This window comes from Narcine bancroftii, chromosome 5 (assembly GCF_036971445.1).
Source record: "Narcine bancroftii isolate sNarBan1 chromosome 5, sNarBan1.hap1, whole genome shotgun sequence".
NCBI lineage: Eukaryota > Metazoa > Chordata > Chondrichthyes > Torpediniformes > Narcinidae > Narcine > Narcine bancroftii.
The window spans coordinates 85,874,639-85,890,000 of record NC_091473.1 but is presented as its reverse complement, the minus strand read 5'-3'; the positions used below and the strand labels follow the sequence as shown (position 1 = coordinate 85,890,000).

General features: G+C 42.8%; 1 protein-coding gene across 4 annotated transcripts in view; it reads right to left on the bottom strand.

The window, feature by feature from the left end:
- Positions 1–15,362, bottom strand: part of dhx9 (DEAH (Asp-Glu-Ala-His) box helicase 9) — a 134,513-nt gene that overhangs the window by 50,819 nt on the left and 68,332 nt on the right. For all 4 annotated transcript variants that reach the window (XM_069938191.1, XM_069938193.1, XM_069938192.1 and 1 more), the window contains 4 exons: positions 11,135–11,326; positions 7,446–7,587; positions 5,592–5,674; positions 665–821 (listed from right to left, as the gene is read on the bottom strand). In XM_069938191.1, the coding sequence (XP_069794292.1) occupies positions 665–821; positions 5,592–5,674; positions 7,446–7,587; positions 11,135–11,326 (574 nt within the window). The remainder of the gene's footprint in view (positions 1–664; positions 822–5,591; positions 5,675–7,445; positions 7,588–11,134; positions 11,327–15,362) is intronic.

Below are 15,362 nucleotides of genomic sequence, written 5' to 3'. Positions count from 1 at the left end.
TAGTTCACGGACAAGTTTCTCTTGTGTCTTGGTGTGAGCTTGCAGGCGCCTCAGATTTGAAGAGACTGCCATCTGTGCGGTACCGGATGTAAACAGCGTCTTCATTGTTGGGGTCTTTCATGGACTCTACATCACCTTTGTTGACCTCACCAAAGCCTTCGACACCGTGAGCAGGAAAGGGCTTTGGCAAATACTAGAGCGCATCGGATGTCCCCCAAAGTTCCTCAACATGATTATCCAACTGCACGAAAACCAACAAGGTCGGGTCAGATACAGCAATGACCTCTCTGAACCCTTCTCCATTAACAATGGCGTGAAGCAAGGCTGTGTTCTCGCACCAACCCTCTTTTCAATCTTCTTCAGCATGATGCTGAACCAAGCCATGAAAGACCCCAACAATGAAGACGCAATGAAGACGCTGATGAAAATATCTATTAATAAATAAACTTGCAACATATTCCCCTTGAGAGAAAAATATCAAAGCTTAGAAGTTGAATACTTCTCTCAGCTTGATGATTGCTGCTGTGTCAGAAACTAAATTAGTTATATTAGAGTTATCTTTCATTTCTTAAATTTTTTTCTCTGTTAACATACACAAATAGGATGTGGTTTATGTTATACGTAAACCATTAAAAGGTGAAACACTGCAGCAATTCTTACATACCTTGAACAGGGAATGTCCTTCCATGCACTTCAATTATTGGACAATTGAAAAAGTATTCTCTGAACATAGTGGTGTCAATGGTGGCAGACATGAGGATGACATGGATATCAGGGTACGTCTGGACAACATCACGTAAAACCACAAGAAGAAAATCAGTCTGAAAGAGAATTATGGATCATTTTGATTTATTCTACAAACAGTTCAATACAAATGTCACTAAATTATGAAAGAGCTAGTGAAAATATATATAATTACATTGGACTGGGTTAATAAAATACACTCCTTCAAAGACACTCATTTCTGCCCCTTGAGAAATGAATTTTTTTTTTTAAACTGTTTGTGGAAGTAGAATCAAGCCAAAGTTGAAGTTTTAAAATTCAATTCAACAGCTGAAGCGCTAAAATAGATTTGGGCACTTAATCTTCATATTGAGATCAATTTCTCATTGTTCGCGACAAATCAAAATGTTTGTGATTTATACATTTTGATACAGAAATCTTGTATGATGTAGAAAAACAATCTCTAATATCAATTATTGTGGAGATCGATAACTGATTCCAGATTAAACCTCCAGATTTACATCTTGTACATTTTCTACTGTAACATAGAGCAAATGAATGAAGATCACAAAAAAAACATGGTGACTATGCTTTTTAGGCTATGAAGGAGAATTATGATTTGAAGTTGCCTCATTTTACAATAAATCAATCTCAAACACATTCTAGAGCTAAACTTCAAGCTGATAAGCAATCAAGAAATCAGAAAATTGAACCTTGCATTTTACCAGTGATAAAACTTGCAAACACCAAGAGATGGATACTGAAAGAATAATGCTAAATTGTTGACTGATTACAACTGAAGTTGACGGGGTATCTGCAAAAACTGCTATCCAAATGATAAAAAACATAATTATTTAACTGCACACAGTCTACGAAACAAGTTTAAAAAGCGTAGTTAGAAATGAGCAGGTACGATGCTGTGGGTATAATGGAATCATGGCTGATGAAGGATCATGACTGAGAACCAAACATCGAAGGATGCACATCCTATCAAAAGAAAGGTAGGTTGGCGAAAAAAAAAATGAATTCAAATCCTTCACATGACAGGACAGAGGATCCACAGATGCAGAATCCTTGTGTGTGTGGAGCTGAGAAACTGCAAAGGTGAAGACAGTGATGGGATTATACACAGGCCTTTGAATACCAGTCAGCATGTGGGTACAAATTAAAAGTGGTTACAGCAAAAAAACCAAAGCAAGAAAGGCAATATTCAGACTGAGAAAATTAGGCTGGCACTAGACTCTAAGAGAAGGAATATGTAGAATGCCCATGAGATAGCTTCTTAGAGCACCTTCTAGTTGAGCCCATTTGGGAAAAGGAAATTCTGGGATATGGTGCTGTGCAATGAACAAGATTTAATTTGGGAACCTAAGGTACAGGAACCCTTAAATATAGATATTCAACATGATAACAGGCCCTTCAGCTAACGAGACAATGATCACAGTACAATAAAATTCAATTTGCAGTCTGAGAAGCTAAAATAGCATGTGTCGTATTACAGTTAGGCAAAGGTAACTAATTTCAGAGGCATGAGAGAGAAGCTAGCCAAATTTGATTGGAAGGGGTCCCTCACAGGGAAGACGGTAGAGCAGCAATGGAAGGAGGTCCTGGGTGTAATTCAGAAGATGCAAGATCATTTCATCCAATAGCAGCAGCAGTGTTCTACAGAGAGGATGAAGTTACCATGGCTGACAAAGGAAGTCAAAAAGCATAAAAGCCAAAGGGGGGGGGGCGGGGGGGTCTTACAGTATTGCAAAAATTAGTGGGAAGCCAGAGTATTGGGTAGCTTTTAAAAACAGAATGCAATGAGAGAAAAGATAAATTATGTATGTAAGATAGCCAATAATATGAAAGAGGATACCAAAAGTTTTTTTTCCCCAGATACACAAATTCAATAGATCCCCATTATCCAGAATTCAATCAACTGCAAACTCAAACAAGAGGCAAAAATGATTTAAAAAAATAAATTCTAGGTAAATAAGACCGGGCGGGTCCATTGTTGGACACCCACAGGTTTGACCCACTGAACTAACTCAATGTGCATTGTCATCACTTGCATGGAGGTGAGTTGGGTTGTCAGCAAGGAAAGTGGTCGACTGCACCTTGGGCCTAACCGGGACACTTGAGTCAGAGTCAGTGGGGTGGGGATGGGATATGAAGTGGGGAGGGGGAAGATGGCAGCAGAGTTGAGGCTTCGTTGTTAAGGATAGGATTTTAGACCAAATGTAAAGACGACTCCTGATTTTGAGGCAACATTTTTAAGTTTGGAACATCCTATAGACCAGCATATATGGTAGGTAAAAAATGCACAAGCTTAAAATTGGAGAGGGTTAATTATGATGGCGGCAGAGTTAGCTTAGCGGCCTCCAAACTTTTTAGAACATCAACCCCCGAATGAAATATTTCATCTCTCTTCGACCCCAAGGAATGAAATCCTGGCAATGGACGGGGAGGAGGGGGGAGCGGTCACCATCCTAAGCAGTCGATTGCTATCCCGAGCAGTCACTGTGATGTCGTCTCGAAACCAGGAAAGTGTTGTTTCAAACAAATCCCAAGGCAGACATCCAACAATCACCTGGCTCTGTGTTACCACAGCCCTGAGACTGCCTTCACCCCCACCCACACCTCACCTGACAGATCCCACATGATGAGCAGGTTGAGTTTGCGGAGACAGGCCAGAAGAGCTGGAATGCAACACGAGCTGCGCTGGAGATGCCCAACCTGGTGATGCAGCTGCCTCAGACATCCAGTGTTCCCAGGCTGAGCTCCACTGACATCCGCCCCTCCCCAACCACCTGCTCCTCTTGTCCAGCGATACATATACACCTGTTATCGTTAGTAAAACAGCGCCAATAATCCGCAGGGTGGCCAAGCAGTTGCCTCCTAAGGAACCACCAAGAAAGAGCTTGTGGAATTCACCTATTGAAATCGGCATGACAGTTTTCCTCTTTGGAGTTTTTGTGCAAGTGTAACTCTATTAAGCAGAACTGTACTTCTGGATTCAACATGCTATCTCCTGGGAGTATAAACAATGATTTAAGTTTTTCCTCCAATCACGCTATTGTGTCTTATCGTTTCTTCCTCAATCTGGTTTATTTTTTACAAAGAATGGACATATCTTTCACTCTCAACTTATTCAAAAGCTGAAGCCAAATACAACATGGCAGCCACCAAGGCCTGCTCTCGCGAGAGGTTGGCCACCACAGCCATGGGCGCTATTTTCCATTGATCCGCCCCTGCTTTCCACCACAAAAGTTCAATCAAACCCCCCCCTGGTATTATTGGCCCCCTTTTGACCTTGTCATTTATCAACCCTTTGGATAGTCCCATCAAGCACCCCCCCCCCCCCACCCCCGGGTCGCTATCGATCACTTTGCAAACCCCTAGTCTAGGACAAGAGGTTACAGCCTGAGAATATTTGGAACAAAAATGAGGAGGAATTTCTTCAGCCAGAGGATGGTGAATCTGTAGATTTTATGCCACAAACAGCTGTAAAAGCCAAGTCATTGGGTATATTTAAAGCAGAGATTGATGGGTTCTTGATTAGTTTAAGGATGGCAAAGGTTACTGTGACAAGGCAGAATAATGGGTTGAGAAGAAAACATCAGCCACGATTAGATTGGCAGAGCAAAAGTGATAGGCCGAATGGCCAAATTCTCTTCCTACACTTGATGTTCTATTAGAAAAAATCAAACAGGGATGGTGCAATTAGCAGCAGACAAATCAGGTTGCAGATCAAGAAAGCTACACCCAGGTCAGGCAGAAGTGCTTAAAACAAGGAACATTTGGCGGGTCTCAGCAGATTAGCAGCGGAACAATCAAGTCACAGACAAAGCTATCCAGGAGCAGGAGCAAATCAAAGTAAAGGAAGGACAGAGCAGAGCATCCAGAGTGTGAGTGGCTCAGTGTAGGAGTGGGAATTTGAGGCTTTGGTTTGCGAAGCTTCAGTGAACAGAGGCGGAGAAGGTGAAGGAGTTGAGGGAATGACAGCCACGGTAGGGACATGCTCCTGTTGCATAATGTGGGTAGTCCAGGAAGTCAAAAGTATTCCTAATTACTTCATGTGTGAGACGTGTATCCAGCTGCAGCTCCTTACAAACCAAGTTAGGGTATGGGAGCTGGAATTGGATGAACTCTGGATCATTCAGGAGGCTGAAGGGGGTGATAAGGACACTATCATACCTTGCAGGCAGAAGAGAGAAAGGGAACATGCAGTCAGTGCAGGGCATGCCTTTGGGCATTCCTCACAATAACGTATACAATTTTGGATTCTGTTGGAGGGGTGGGGAAGAGACCTACCAGGGATAAGCCATAGCAGACAGGCCTCTGGCATGAGGTCTGGCCTTGGGGCTAAGGGAAGGGAGAAGAGGCGAGCTGTAGTAAGAGGGGATTCCATAGTTAGGGGGACAGATAAGAGGTTCTGTGGAAGAGATTGAGAATACAGGATGGTATGTTGCCTCCCTGGAGACAGGGTCCGAGGTATCTCAGATCGAGTTCATAGCATTCTCAGGAAGGAGGGTGAGCAGTCAATGACGTGGGTAGGAATGGCGATGACATCCTGCAAAGAGAGTTCAGGGAGTTAGGCGCTAAGTTGAAGGGCATGCCACATGTGATTAGTAAGGTAATACTTAAAGTGGTATGTGAGTGGGGAAAAAAAGGTTGAGAACCACTGGACAAGGCAGACTAAAAAGGTCAAAGGGCTTTATTTTCTGTGCTGTTATGTTCTTTAGTTCAAATGGAAGCATGCACTTTCCTGGCTATAGAAAGTACATAAAGTAGATTGCAAGATTACAAGTGCCTCTGAGGAAAAAAAGTAGACAACAGAGAAATAATTGGATCCCTTTGGATCACAGTGTTCATATACTCACATTAATGTCTCTCTCATGAATTTCATCGACAATTACATGACTTATGCCTCGAAGGCCAGCCTCTAACTTCCTCAGCAATACACCTAAAAAATATAAAAGTCAGCATTTTTACAAAGTATTATATTTGATGACTATAGTTCATCTTTGGGTAGACTGTGTAGTTAGATCCTGATCCAAGTAGGGGTATAATTTTATTAATCTGCATACTGTTGTTTGTTGTTGTTAACTGTGGTAATATATGCCCGATTAGTCTCAATAAAGGGTCTTTCCCCAAACATTGATTGGTAATTTCTCCCTGTGGCCTGACTCACCAAGTCCTTTCAGCTTCTCAATGTTGCACAAGATTCAATTTTCTGCAATTTCTATACATTTCCATATCTGACCACATGCTTACGCCACCGTGCTAACTTTTAATGGGTTCACCATGTTGAAATCTGCAAGATATACCTGCAGTGATAAAATATCACCAATTTTCAAAACCAAAAACCTTCTCGAATTTAATTCTTAGATCCCGAGAATTGCAAATTCTCACGCTGGCCAAATTTAAGATTCCTAGCAGCCAGAAATTGATTAGTTAAGCAGTTACATTAATCATTTCCGCATTCTCTTTAAAGGCTCCTTCCTGAAATGTTGATAAACTGCTTTCAGATTTACAAGCTGGAAAGCAGTGTCATCCAATAATGTCAAATCGAACTCACATTCTGGACTAAAAATTATATGCAGATAAAATGCACAGGCTCGACCATTCCAAACCTTTGTAGCTTGGAGTTGTGTCAGAAGACTGAAAGATTATATAGGTGATCATGCTGTTCAAAAAAGGGGAAAAGTCAGACTGCATACAACAATGGAGAAGAGCCCAATGTCTCTGGTGTGAATATTATTGAAAAAAATCTGATGAACAGAAATTGTAGCATTTGGAAAAGCACAATTTAAACAAGGATAGTCAGTATTCATTTGATAAACAAGTTTGTAGTTGATTAAATTGATAGAATTATTTCAGGAAGCACCAAGTTAGGTCAAAGATGCGACTATTTAATGTAGCCCACATGGATTGCAAAAGTCAACCCATTTAGGATCCAATGATGAATGGCAAGTTGGACTAAAAATTTGATTAGTGAAAGAAATCAAAGAAAAATAGCCAATAGGAATAGTACTGACAGGAAAGTTGTAAACAATAGAGTTCCACTAAGCTCAGTATGGGTGTCTTAACTTTAAGGGCCATTTATTGATAATTTGGACTTTAATGCAGGGTCACAGTAAAGAAAAGTGCCAATGTTCACACTGTGGATAATAGTGAGGAAGGAAGTTCCAGACTACTGTAAGTATAAATGGCTTGATGGCCATAAAAGTGGTAAACAAAATTGAATTCAGAGAAGAAACACAAAAGAGGCAGACCAATGGTCTCTTGCACTTTTTCTACTATTTAACGAGGTCACAGCTGACCTAAGTGAAGAATTTTCTGTTCCAGCTTCATTTATTTATTTATCTAATATTTTACAATCTATCGATCTCCAATTTTAATTTACTCAATAACTGAACCTGTTTGGTTAGAGAATTCCATCATATCTCAGTTCACCAAGTAAAGAAATTTCTTCTCAGCTTAGCCTTGAATGATCATTGTCTTATTTGAAAGTGATTATCTCAAGAAGAAAACAAGCTTGGATATTGTGATTTCGGACAATACTAATCTAAACCAAACTTCAAAAAATCTACCAATTGCGACATTCTTGATTTCTCTTGCTACTAAAATGTTTAATAGTACACCATCCTTTCCTTTCAGATCATAAAAATTAAAATAAAAGCAAGGACATTGTCCATAAGAATTGACAAGTCAACTGCCATGCAAGTACCAACCTACTGTACAGAACATGATACTGCCATGTGGCCTAGGCAAAATGGATTCAAATCGAACACTGTATCCACAGCTCTTGCCCAGGTCTTCTCCTCGTTCACAACCAACACGCTCCGCAACTGACACAGCGCTGATGCGCCGAGGCTGGAAGAAAAAGGCAAGAAATTAAGTGATGAAAGTGCAGATAAATGCAACTTCCAACACTGCTCAAGGGTTCACTATCTAAAATATCAGTGTGTGTTCTCCCAATAGACACAACTTGCTACACATCCACATGAGGAAAAAAACATTTTTTGCAGTATTGGAAATGTTCATTCCAAGTATTACTTGTCTATTTTTTGACATCTGAAAGTAGTTACCTATACACAACTTGTAGCTAAAACTTAAAATTACATGTTGGCTTTCAGTCATTTGGAGATTTTTTTGAGGGGATGGAAAAGAAAAACATAACATTTTTGTGAACGTCAGTGTTTTAAGAACAGCTCTTCAATTTCTAAACCACTGAAAAAAAATCTACTATAATTTTGAACTGCAATAAAATGGATTCAACATGGATAAATACTTACCAAAACCTAAAGATGTGGGAAAGTTTATGATCAGTGGACATAAAAGCAATATACTTGAAATGCTTGGTCTATTATAAAGTTATCACAAGATACTTTAGAGCAAGGGTCATCAACCTTTTTGAAACTGTGAGCTACTTCAAGGGTACTGAGTAATATGAAGGGCTACCAGTTTAGAACACACTTCTGAAATAACAAAGTTGCACAGTTTTCCTTAATTATATATTAAGGATATTCATCTTTGTGAAGACACTGTTCACGTTAATGATTCCTCACAATAATTATTAACAACGATTTAACAAGGTAGGAAACGGATACGTTTCAACGTGCAACACTTTATTTCTATTAATCTCTGCAACTGCTTCATTTTCAAATGATCACTTTTGCAACATTTCATAGGAAATCATCATGTCCCATTTTTACTAGGCACTAACTCTAACAATTTTTAACAAATCGTGAACTATGTACCATGTTTGTACAAGTTATCAATTATGTGAGATTTAACAAAAATCAACTCTCTCAGATTTTTAAATAAATCTTTACACATTTTGTACTAATCACCAAATCTGCAGCATTTGTAATAAAATCATATCTGTCACACTTTACGAACACATTTGTCACAATTTTTCAATATTTGAATTTGTTGGGAGTCAGTAAAAATAAACATTAAAAGATGGGTAATTTAATATAAGAACTTATCAACTCCAACAGAATTTAACTTTGCTATGGCACTGCCATGTTGCCACTGACAACATCTGGTATCTGTTTTTTTTTGCCTGTGAGTAGGAAGCCTGGCATTGCAAGCTGCTCACCAGTGTACTGTAATCTGGGGTGTAACTTGACACTGCAACTCTGAGTGAGTCTTGCAGATCTGCATCAGTGAGGCATGTTCTGTGTTTGTTCTTGATGAAGTTCATGTCAGAAAAGGCTGATTCACAGATATAGGTTGAACCAAACAGGCTGGCAACCTTCATAGCTGCTGTGCATATACCAAGTTTTCAGACATTGCCGAAACTCCTCTAATCATCGTACTTTCCCCCAGTTGGACATCGGAGAGTGGATATGACATCGGCTCCGTTCTTCTTGTCTTTAAACAAAGTGTTTGCAATTATCTTCATTGTTACTTTGAAAATCTCCCCGTCTGAAAATGCCTTCTTCTTCTTTATCAAAAAATGTGGAGCTCTGAATGAGGCTTTGGTTGTTTCTCGGGTGTTTTTCACCAGCCTCGTGTAAAAAGACTGCTGTTTGTCCAAAGCTGCCTCTAAGTCGCGGGCCTTTTCCGCCCGTAGTGCACTAACCGGTGGGTAGTTAGCATGGTAGCTTTTGTGACACGTACTGAAGTGTCTCTCCATATTGATAAGTTTTCTTTCATTTTTCTGCCATGTTTTTGGCATTTAGCTCGTCATCTTCGCAGCACCCGCTAGCTTATTCAGCAAACGCTGAGGGTTGTCATGAGCACAAATCTGACCTTTGAACCAGACTAGATCAGAGTTCATGTATATTAAACATTTTATTTATAAAAATGATTTTTTAAAATATGCAGGTACACAATCCTTTATCTGGAACCCTTGGGGGACAGTGTGTTCCGAATTTCAGATTTTGGAAAGCCAGATTTAAACCCACCTGAATTGTGCTGCCATATCCACCCACCTCCTCCCTCGCCAGCCCGACTCGCACTGCCGGTCTACCCCACTCGCGGCCCAACTCACACTCCAGTCTCCCACTCGACTGACTCACACATTCGGTCTCTCCCCCTCACTGGCCCGACTCGCGCTGCCGGTCTCTCCCCCTCACCGGCCTGACTCGCGCTGCCGGTCTCCCCCCCTCACCGGCCCGACTCGCGCTGCCAGTCTCCCCCCTCACCGGCCCGACTCGCGCTGCCGGTCTCCCACCCTCATGGCCCGACTCGCGCTGCCGGTCTCCCGCCCTCACGGCCCGACTCGCGCTGCCGGTCTCCCGCCCTCACGGTCTGACTCGCGCTGCCGGTCTGACTCACGCTGCCACCTCTCTCCCTACTTGCTGGATTTTGGAGCTTTCCAGATTTTAGATGTCCAGATGAAGGATTGTGTTGCCTGTATTTTAGTTTTCAAATCAACATCAATGAAAGTGTGATTCAAAAAGAATAGCAACACAATTAAATAAAATTTTAGACGGAGTTCAATGGTGACTAATGCTATTTTTAGAACAGTCCCGCGGGCAATTCATGTGGTCCCTGCGTGCGACCTGGTGCTCACAGGCACCGTGTTGGTGACCCCTGCTTTAGAGGAATGCTAAAAATTGATGTGGACCACACAGTGACAAATTTAATCAAGATGATTGATTTTAATGTTTGTTAGAGGAAAATAAACAAGAAAGATTTCAGAGCCAATTCCAGATTTTGGGGCTCTGGGAGTTGAAGGCGCTGCTCTTAAAGATGAAGAAATTAAATTTGAGCATGAACAGAATGCTAAAATTAGAGGAAAGAAGTCTTGGAGTTACAAGACTCAAGCCCATGTAGGAAATAGGAATTGGCAAGATAGGAAATGTTCTGACAAGGTTAAAAACTTTAAATTCAACGTGATACTTAACTAGGAGCCACTGTAGCTTACCAAACATGGACACGGTTGACTTGGGTGTAAGATAGGATTCAGGCAAGAGTTTTGGATGATTTCAGATTAATGAATAAAGCAACATTGGCAAGGAATGTGTTGGAACAGTCAGATCTAAAGATAGCTTGGGCAAGGCTTTTAAAAGAAGATGAGCTGAGAAAGGGTGAAGATGAGCCTAGCACTGTGAAGAAAGTGGAAATATTCTTTGCAATGACATGGATACAAAGACCAAATCTCAGATCAGGGTTCAAAAAAAAAAAAATTCATGTTCATAGATATCAGGAAAATGGAATAAGAAGCACACACTTCGGAAAATCTTAAGACATACAACTTGTGTAACTTCCCAATAACTTCAGCTTCCTGTCATGCATCCAACTAGAATCATCTACCCACTAAAGGATTATCTGGAACCAAGTGAAATGAAAGTCTGTTCCTTGGTGGTGGAGTTGAAGCAAATTAAGTGAACAAGCACAGAGACTAATTTGTTCATAACAACAGTACACTCTGACAGCCAATTATTTGCAAATATTTCTCACACACCTGTGTAACTACTATGTTGCACTCAGAACCTCTGCCTTTTTTGATATAATCATCAAGAATGTATTGTGGAACCTGAGTAGTTTTACCACATCCTGTTTGACCTCGAATAATTATCACCGAACTGGAATTCACTGTTTTAAGAATTTCATCTTCAAAATTTTTCACCGGCAGTTGACTTCTTTCACTCAGTATCTGTGGAAAGATTTAAAAAAAACAGTTGTTTTAAAAGATCATGATCCTGGGTTCAATTTGTTAAAGTGGTTGTTAAAAAAATGGCAGCTCTGGTGGAGCTACTGCAATGGGGAGCGGAGATTCAGCATTGCCCTACAGGATCCTAGTGCCCAGTTTTGATGTCGATGGTTCCATTCAGGCGTTAGTCTATTAGAGGGGCCAACTGTGTTTTTTTTTTAATTATACTTTTTGTAACTAAGGAGGTCTGTACCCAAGATCGTGGCACCAATGCTTGGCAGCAGTCCACAAGGGGTTGCAGACTCTGGGGGAGCAGTTGACCAGCTCAGGGCACCAAAAATGGGACAACACCCCTCGTTGAGTAGAAGCCTGGGAGACAACCCACAGGAAGCTGACCACAGCAACGGACAAGCGAGGGGCTCAGCAGCTGAAGGACCCACAAAGGCTGCTGGCAGTTGGCATCTTGAAGTGGAAGGTCTCACACCAGTGTGCAAGCTGGTAGAAATTGGCTCATGCAATCAGAATGTGAAAGAGCAAGAAAGGCTCCTAAAGCACTACAGGCACTAAAAACCTGTTGATTGTATCGGTTTGTATATGGAGCTCAGGCTGCTAATGGATTGACTAGGAGTCCATACGGCTGAAGAAGCCGCAGGAGTGCTGAACATAAATCCATGGACACTCAGTGTCTCTGAAGGGACTCTCTCTTTTTGTTGAAGGTGCCAGCCAATGCTAATCTTACCTCTTTGTTTGCCTTTATGGCAGGCAAAAGACGTATTTTGTGTATATTACATTTACTGTATTACATGACAGTAATAGAATATTAGTGATCTTGGAATCTTGTAGATCTTGGTGGTAATCTTGTTCAAAAGTCCAATGTTGCAAACAAAATAATAATTTGGATTTGTATACACCTTTCAAATATATATTAAAAAAATGTTTCACATTTAACAACTCAGACCAGTAAACAAAGGCTTGGAAAAGCAAAAGAGATATTATTGTTTAAGAAAAGGGCCAAAATACAATTTACAATGGAGTGATTAAAGTCAGGATACAAAAGGCAAAGATTTCGGCAGATTGTGAAATTGGAGAGGTCGACAAAGATAATTGAATTCTAAAAAATATTTTATTGAACCACAGTCAAATTGCTCCAAATCCTCTCATTCTTTTGTTTGCTTCAATGTGATTGCCATCCATTTTTAACATGTCAAATTTTAACATGTATGAGTGAGTCTTATTCAATCACAATCTCCTCACAATTCGATTTGATCGACCTACAATGGACTAACTCAGGTGCAGAACAAAAACTGTACCAATTAATCCAAGTATGGTCTCACTAATGCCTTGGACAATGACAGAAAGATTTGCTTATTTACTTTTTGGCCCAAACATCTGATTGCTTACTTCCTGCACAAGCACAGTATAGAAATTTTTTAATTTTGTTTTAATTTAGACATACAGCATGGTAACAGGCCATTTAGCCCACGAGTCCGTGCTGCCTAATTTACATCCAATTAACCTACACCCCCAGGACGTCTCGTGCAGTGGGAAGAAACTGACAGTTTAACAGTTTTTCTGTTTAAAAAATATTTCCAACATCATTCTCCAGCTACCACTTTCATGCCTGTTTGACAAACATGCTCAAGCCTCATAGTTCATATCCCTTATAACCCCATATCAATGTTAGCAGCAAACTTGGATACTCAACATTTGTATTTTTGGTTGTTATCTAAGTTTTGACCTTGAAACCATGTCCATGCAAGGCAATCAATCAGATACTTCCCTCCCTCAGGTGTCCAAACATTACCTCGGAGCTTTGCAATTAAAGGTGTGTGGCGGCGCATATCACTCGTGGCGAACCGGTCCATCTTGTATCGCTGCACAGGGGACCTCCGTGCTTCATGGCGTTGGGCGAGTGTGATGATGTCACTGCCGACGCTGGAGTGGAGCTCACGCCACTCTTAAAGGGCGAGTGTGAAGTTTGAATAAACAGTTGGTTTGAAACCCCTATCGTGTTAGTGGTGTGTTTCATTCTGTGTAGCAGCCACTACATTGGTGACCACAGGGAACCGAGATAGATTCTGACCTACCAATATGGATGCAACAGCAATCAACGCGGTGGCAGTGAAACCCCCCCCCACTTTCTGGGCGCATTGCCCACGCACTTAGTTCGGGTAAGCGGAGGCACAGTTTCACCTCAGACGCCATGATGTTCTACCACGTTGTGAGAGCACTCGATGAAGAAACTGCAGCCTGGGTGGACGACCTGATCCACAACCCACCGGAGAAGGTAAATACCTCGCTCTCAAAAGCCTCCTCCTCGGGACCTTTGGCCTCTCCCATCGGCAGCACGCCGCCAGGCTCCTACACCTGGACGGTTTGGGCAACAGAACATCATCTGCCCTCATGGACAAGATGCCAGCGCTGGCAGAGGGCAACACACACTGCTTGATGTTCGAACAGGTTTTCCTTGAGCAGATGCTGGAGGATATCCAACTCCTGCTGGCAGATGAGGATTTCTCAGACCCACGACGAATCACGGCCTGCGCAGACGACCTCTGGTGGATCAAGCGAGAAAACAAGGCCGCCCTCAGCCAGGTCACCTGCCCAGGATGCAGCCGGCCTCAGGCGCCCCACAAGCACAAACCGGAAGACCACCACCCCACCTGGTGTTTCTACCATCAACACTGGGGGGCCCAAGCCTGCAAGTGAGGCAGCCCTGTTCGTTTCAGGGAAACGACCCAGCCAGCTGCCGCCAATGGCTGCGAAGGCTTGCTGCACTAACATCCTCCTGCATGTTATTGGTAAGTCCAGTGGCTGGCGTTTCCTGGTAGACACCGGAGCAGAACTGAGTGTGCTTCCCCCGACCACCCCGAGACCCGCAACCACGCACATGGCCCACCCTACGGGCAGCCAACGGATCCTCCATCAAGACCTTCGGCACACACAGCGCACAGATTCAGATTGCCAAGGACAGGTTCGCTGGAAGTTTGTACTGGCCTCAGCGGGCAGAGTGCTGCTGGGAGCAGATTTCCTCCAGGCACACAGCCTGTTGGTGGACATCAAAAGCAAGCGGTTGGTACATGCCCGCACCTTCCAATCCATCCGCCTTGATTCCACAAACACATGCGACCCAGGAGTATTCTCGCATGCTCAACGAATTCCCTGCCATCCTGCAGCCACAGTTCACTTCTGCCATGCCTCAACATGGAGTCCGCCACAACATTTCGACCCAGGGGACCCCCCCCCAAAACCCCAAAGCCAGGCCGTTGCCCCCCGAGAAGCTACAACTGGCAAAGGAGGAGTTCGCCCGACTGCAGGAGCTGGGGATCGTCGGATAGCCCTTGGGCCTCCCCCCTCCACATGGTCTCGAAGGCTTCTGGGGATTGGAGACCATGTGGAGATTACCACCGCCTCAATGACGCGACCACGCCAGACGATGCCCCATCCCACATATACAGGACTTTACGGCCAACTTGCATGGCGCCCAAGTTTTCTTGAAGGTTGACCTGGTACGGGGTTACCAGTCCACCCCAACGACATCAGCAAAACTGCCATCATCACCCCGTTTGGTCTGTTCAAGTTCCTGCAGATGCCTTTCGGCTGTAAAAACGCGGCCCAGATATTTCAACGGCTGATGGACGCAGGGGGCAGAGACTGGATTTCGTGTTTATCTATCTCAACGACATCCTCATCGCCAGTCGGGACCACTATGAACACAAGGTCCATCTCCGTGCACTATTCGCCCATCTGGCAGAGTTCGGCTCACTGTCAATGTGGTCAAGTGCCAGTTCAGCAAGGAGTCCCTGCAGTTCCTGGGCCATACCATCTCCGCAGACGGAGCCGCCCCAGCACCCGAGAAGGTCGCCAGTTCCTGAATCCCAACACCCTCAAAGGTCTACAGAAATTCACCTGGTTGGTCAACTTTTACCACTGCTTCATCCCAGGGCAGCTCGCATCATGCGGCTATTATTCACACTGATCGCCGCCAAGAACAAGACCCTGGAATGGACAGAAGAGGCTGAGAACACTTTCACCGTGA